This window comes from Lipotes vexillifer, unplaced genomic scaffold, assembly GCF_000442215.2.
Source record: "Lipotes vexillifer unplaced genomic scaffold, Lipotes_vexillifer_v1.1 scaffold395, whole genome shotgun sequence".
Taxonomy (NCBI): domain Eukaryota; kingdom Metazoa; phylum Chordata; class Mammalia; order Artiodactyla; family Lipotidae; genus Lipotes; species Lipotes vexillifer.
The window spans coordinates 9,411,667-9,417,511 of record NW_006797390.1 but is presented as its reverse complement, the minus strand read 5'-3'; the positions used below and the strand labels follow the sequence as shown (position 1 = coordinate 9,417,511).

Here is a 5,845-nt window from a genome sequence, read left to right as displayed (position 1 = left end):
CGCCCGCCATGGGGCGGGCCCGGGTTCTGTCCCCATCAGCGGCCAGCTCGCTGTCCCACGGGAAGCACGGGGAGGAGAGGCTTGTTGGCCTCAGAAGTCCCCTCCGCGGGCGTGTGATGAGTGAGCAGCAGTGCTGGCGCACACAGGCCTCAGTCTGTGCAAGTAGCTGAGCGCTCTCCCCAGGACTGGTCCCGGCAAATGCCATCGTCACAGGAGGGCGTCCTGGCCCTGCCCCGTCCGTCCCACACCGATTTCACAGCACTCTCCAGAGCGGGTGTGCACCATCACCTCATCCTAATAGGCCGAGTGCACAGAAGGGGTGGTGAGGATAAGTAACAGCTTAAGGAATTATTTTAAAACACCAAGACTCACCCACCTGCCACCTGGGTCAAGAAATACATTCCTAGCACCTAGAGGGTCCCACCTCCAGGCCATCACGGCTGTCTTGTCCCCAGTTTCCTTGTGCTCTGACCCTGTGGCCGCTCACGGTCACTGCTGGGTACTGCACAGCCCCGGGCGCCGGGGACGCAGCTTCACGAGGCTGGGCTGCTGGCCATCGAGGGTCTCGTGGTCCTTTGGCCTGGCCTTGAGTTTCAGCGGGCTCCTCTGCTGCCCAGCCTGCCGGGCTTGACCCTGAGGCCAAGTATGTGCGGGTCAAAGGCCAGCCCCTTTCCTGAAAGGAGACCCGAGAAGAGCCCCCAGGGCGCCCTGGGAGGAGGGACCCCTGGTTCAGGCAGCGCGATGCGTCTGTGGCTGCTTCCCGCTGCCTTCTTGTAACCTGAACTGTAGTCTGAGTTCTTCTTGTGCAGGGTTGGGAACACGTGTGAGTGTGTGTGTGTGTGTGTGTGTGTGTGTGTGTACGTTAGCCTCCTTGCTCAGGAGAAATGAAGCTTTGCCGCATTTTGCGGCGCCGAAGGGCTGGTCTTGAGTCCAAAAAACAAACTTTCCACGTCCCCTCGTCCCTCTCTCTTACGCTTAAAAAAAGTACGTGTCTCAATTCTCCCAAGCGGGGCTGCAGCCCTGCCAGTCGGTCACCCCCCTGCACACGGCACTGGTGCCAGGCTGAGCGGTGGGGCTGCAAACAGGCCCCCCAGCTGCCTGGGCTCCGTGTCTTCCCCGAAAGGCAGGGTTAGCAGCCTTCTCGAGAGTTAAGCGGCTCGTGCTCGCTTCGGTGGGTGCAGGGCCCCGCTGCCACGTTTGCAGCTGGGTGCCCTCCGGATCCGTGTTCAGGAGGCCCCGCGCAGCCCGGCCCCACCCTGCCCTTGGAGCCCTCCCGGCCCACCGACCCCCACCCAGGCAGGCTTCTCCCCTCTCCTCCTTGCGGTCGTCACATGACAGCCCTGGGAGCCCCCTGCCCACGCGTCTGTCGTCTGTCTGTCCGTCTCTCTCCTCTTCCTTCCTTTGAACGTCTCTGCCTTGCAGTCCCGTTTGATGAGGACGACCTGGAGGAAGATGTGGACTCAGAGCCAGCAGAGATAGAAGGCGAGGCAGCGGAGAATGGGGACACGGGGGACACTGGCGCAGAGCTGGGCGATGGTACGGGGACCCCAGAGCCTCCCCCAACCGTGGTGCCCGCCTTCTTCCTCCCGGGGAGGGGGCCGCAGTGGCCTGAGCTCAGGGAAGACGGAACACACATTAAGACGAAAGTGAGGTGCTCAGAGGAGCGGCCATTAGGGCTCCTGGTTCCTTCCTTGTTCTGCCACTAATCTGAAGGTGTGTCGTTCCACCCACCCTTTGGACGTGGGCTGCGCTCGTTAAGTCTTGGGGAGAAACCGAGCAGATGCAGGGCTTCCTACGAGGCCTTTAATCCAGCTGCTGCCTCTGGAAGCTGGTATGAGGAGGAGATGGCGTTGAGGGGGAGGGGCAGGGACTGGGCTGGGAGGTGAGAACGGGCAGGGCTGGGCGCTAGGAGCCTGGAACTGGCGGCAGGGCCGGGAGGGCTCCGAGTCCCCGAGGCTGGTCCTTCCTGTGGAGCCGTCCGTGTGCTCAGGAAGGCCCACACTCTCAAAAGAGAGGGGGTGCCGCGGACGTCCTGGGGCTCCGCGTCACAGAGGATGCTGTGTTGATGGACGAGTCTCAGGACGGGGACCAGTGGGCAGCTCCTGGCCGGGATGCAGAGCCGGCTGGACCTCACGCTGCAGTTGGTGGCCTGGCGGCTGTCCTCTGAGGAGCCGGGAGCCCGGCAAGGAGCACAGCCTCACTTGAGGTCTGTGCTCACTTCCCTCGGCAGGTCAGCACTGGTCGGACGACGTGCCGTCACAGACCGACACGGAGCTGCGGCAGGTGGCAGCGGGAGTGGGACTGGAGCTGCGGGTGTCTGAAGGCGAGGAGGAGCCACCGCTGGCCTTGGCAAGGCGCCCAGAGAGAGGTCTGTGTGCGAGCCCCTCCCCTCCCCTCCCTGCACGGCCCCTTCCCCTGTGGCACCTGTGCAGCTCACCTTTAGACCTTTGGACACAGATCCTACACTGGTGACACGGCCGGGGCCGGGATGCCCTGGGAGCAGCCCCGCTGCAGTGCGAGCGGGTGTTTCCTCTCGCAAATCCTGCGTCTGTTTTCTCAGGTCGCTCCCAAGTCTCCAGCCCCAGCTGGTCCCCTGAGGAGCACTCGGTCCTGTCCTCCCCAGCCCACAGCCCCAGGGCACAGGTAAGGATTTGGGGCCCACTTTGGAGGCAGAGCTGATGGGACTCCTTAGGGGCCTTGGTGTGAACCCAGTTTTTTCATTCCCTGTGCTGACGGGCTGTTGAAAACAGGAGTGGCCCTGGGGCTCCGGCCCGGTGTGGTCTGCTGTGCGCCAGTCCCACCGCTGAGCTTCCCACTACTGTTCTCTGTGTGTCCACACAGCACACCATTTTCAACATAAATTTATTTTTATGTTAAAACAGTAATATTTGTGGGGTTACTGGTTTGATACAACAGATGTGTTTTTTCTCAATATTATGCTAAAATGAATGTATGATTTTCTAAATTAAAAATACTTGTCCAGGTGACCAGTGGTCTTTGAACTGTGCACTGCAGGATGCTCCGTAAATAGATAGTAACACTATGTCCTGTGGAGCACGTTTTAGGGGAGGCCATCTAGAGGGCGGCTGGAGCTTGAGGCCTGGGGCTACTTGGCTTGGTCTTTGGGGTCCTGAGGAGCAAGGTGATTTGGGGGGTTTCATCTGCAATGAGGCCTGGGCAGGGCAGGAAGGACAGTCTGGGAGGCAGACTGTGATTGATGATGTTTTAAGTCTCACGTCAGAGACCTCGGAGCTCTGGGGCTGGTCGTTAGCATCCTTTGGGTGGTGTCAGTTCAGGGCCCAAAGAACCAGATGCGTTTGGGATGAACCAAACCTGAAAGCTTCACATGTTCACTGGGTGAGGTGCTCTGAAGCTTGACAGATCAAAACGGGGGGAGTCCTCCTGGCCCTTGATTGTGGCCGCCCCGTATGGAGAGGGTGTTTCAGGAAGCTCAGGCCCTTGGTGGGAGAGCACACCCATCAGAACCCTGCCTTCTAAGCAGCTCCTGTCACCTTGCTTTCCCACAGGGCGCCCGAGCCCCGCTCGCCTCTGCAGCTGCCACGAGGGGATTGCCCGCGGAGAGCCCTGTGCCAGAGCCAGAGCCAGAGCTCCCCCATGGGGAGCCCACAGCCGGCACCCCCGTCCAATCGCAGCCCGAAGCCAGGACGCCGCCCTCGCCTGCAAGCCCACAGCGCCGGTCCCCGCTGGCCCCCCTCCCCATCTGCTCCCAGCCTCAGCCGTCCGCCGAGGCCACCGTGCCATCCCCCACCGTGTCCCCCATCCGCTTCCAGCCTGTGCCGGCCAGAACCTCCACCCCCCTGGGCCCCCTCCCCGTGAAGAGCCAAGGGGTCACTAAGGACACACTGGGCAGCCCCCTCCCTGGGGACGAGGCCCTGAAACGCAGCGACCTGGTGGCAGAGTTCTGGATGAAGAGCGCAGAAATCCGCCGCAGCCTGGGGCTCACGCCTGTGCGACGAGGCCCTGGACCCGAGCCCGGGTTCCAGCCCACGCCCCTGCAGGCCTGTCGAGCTGAGAAGCTCTCCCAGGGCGAGGGACCCTGGCTTCTGAAACCCACACCTGTCCCCGGGAGGCTGGGGCCGCCTGCCGCCGGGGGGACCCAGCCCTCCCCGCCCACCCCGGGGTCCCCACCTGGCAGGGAGCCGAAGGGCACCCGGGCAGAGCACAGAGACCTGTCCAGCAGCTCAGGGCTGGGCCTGCAGGGCAGCTCCTCCCGCACCAGGACTCCCGGCAGCCAGAGCTTCAGCACCTCTGACTCCACCATGCTCACGCCCCCCTCCAGCCCGCCGCCCCCGCCTCCCGACGAGGAGCCCGCCACCCTTCACGGGAAGCCGGCCCTGGCGGGGCAGCTCGCAGCCTTGGAGCCCCGGGCACTGGCCGCGTGCGTGCGGACCCCGCGGGAGCCCACCCGGCCGCCCCCAGAGGAGGCACTGAAGCCATTTGTGGAGAGCGTGGACGAGATCCCCTTCGCGGACGATGTGGAGGACACGTATGACGACCGCACGGAGGACTCGAGTCTGCAGGAGCCCTTCTTCACGCCCCCCTCCCGCTGGCCCTGCCCCGAGCTGCCCCTGGCCCAGGAGAGCGGCCGGGGGCCCGAGAGTGGGCTCCCGCCGCAGAAGCGGGGGCTGCCGCTGGTCTCCGCCGAGGCCAAGGAGCTGGCGGCCGAGCGCATGCGCGCCCGGGAGAAGTCGGTGCGGAGCCCCGCGCTGAGGGACGCCATGGCCCGGCAGCTGAGCAGGATGAAGGAGATGGACACCGTGGCCACCGCCCCCAGGGCCCCCAGGGCCCCGGCGCCCCGCAGGGGCCCCGAGGAGCCCACCCCAACGCACACGGCCACGAGTGAGGAGGTGCCGTCCCCTCCGTCGGACTCAGGGGGCCGGGACGGCTCGGCCACCTCGTCCGAGGGCTCCGGCGGGAAGAGCACGAAGAGGTCGTCCCTCTTCTCCCCCCGAAGAAGCACGAGAGAGAAGCAGCCCAAGGGCGACGGGCGGCCCGCGGACAGGCCCCGCCCCAGCGCCCTGGAGGAAGCAGCCGCAAAGCCCAGGTCCCTGTGGAAGTCGGTGTTCTCCGGGTACAGGAAGGACAAGAAGAAGGGCGATGGCAGGCCCCGCCCCAGCACCCCTTCCAGTGGGACCACCGGGGGCGCCGGCAAGCCGGGGGCGCCTCCTGTCGCGAGAGCAGGTACAGCAGCGCGGGGGCCCCTCCCGGGCAGAGCGCACGGCGCGGGCTCTCCAGCCCCTGCCGCTCCCTCGAAAGACCCACTTCCCACGCTGACCCCTCCCCTGGGGCTCCCTAGGGAGAAGGAAACCAAGCCCGGCAGGACGTTCTGAAACGAGCGCGCAGCTGGGCGGGGCCGTCGGGGGGGCTGTGACTTCCCAGGGAGGGCCTGATGGTGAGTGGCTGCGTGCCGGCGCCAGGCGGGGCCCCTTCGGTGCGTGTGGGCCCAGTCCCGCCCGGATGTGCGTCGGCATCCAGGCTCGTGCCTCCGGATGCGGGACAGACCCAAACTGGGGAGAACCACACCTCCGCTCCCCTGCCCTGGGCTGCCGTGGGTGTGGAAGTGGGGAGAATACCCCGTGTGGCCACTGGTCACTGTCCCTGCTCTGCCTCTGCCCCCCCAGAGCTGTGGCCCCGGCGCCAGCTGAGCTGCTCGGAGGACTCGGACATCTCCAGCGACGATGTCCTGGAGCGGACCTCCCAGAAGTCCAGGAGAGAGGTGGGTGGGGCGCGGCTGTGACTCCGTCCCCTGTTCAGTGCCTCACCCCAACCGACGCGCAGCTGAGCCCTGCGCCTGGCCCGTGTCCAGGCCGAGACACGGCGGGAG

General features: G+C 65.4%; 1 protein-coding gene across 1 annotated transcript in view; it reads left to right on the top strand.

Annotated features, from left to right (window-relative positions):
* MICAL3 (microtubule associated monooxygenase, calponin and LIM domain containing 3) overlaps window positions 1–5,845 on the top strand; it is a 99,105-nt gene that overhangs the window by 71,196 nt on the left and 22,064 nt on the right. The window contains exons 23-27 of the mRNA XM_007469489.1: window positions 1,423–1,536; window positions 2,231–2,368; window positions 2,561–2,643; window positions 3,528–5,202; window positions 5,643–5,737. Coding sequence (XP_007469551.1) covers window positions 1,423–1,536; window positions 2,231–2,368; window positions 2,561–2,643; window positions 3,528–5,202; window positions 5,643–5,737 — 2,105 coding nt within the window. The remainder of the gene's footprint in view (window positions 1–1,422; window positions 1,537–2,230; window positions 2,369–2,560; window positions 2,644–3,527; window positions 5,203–5,642; window positions 5,738–5,845) is intronic.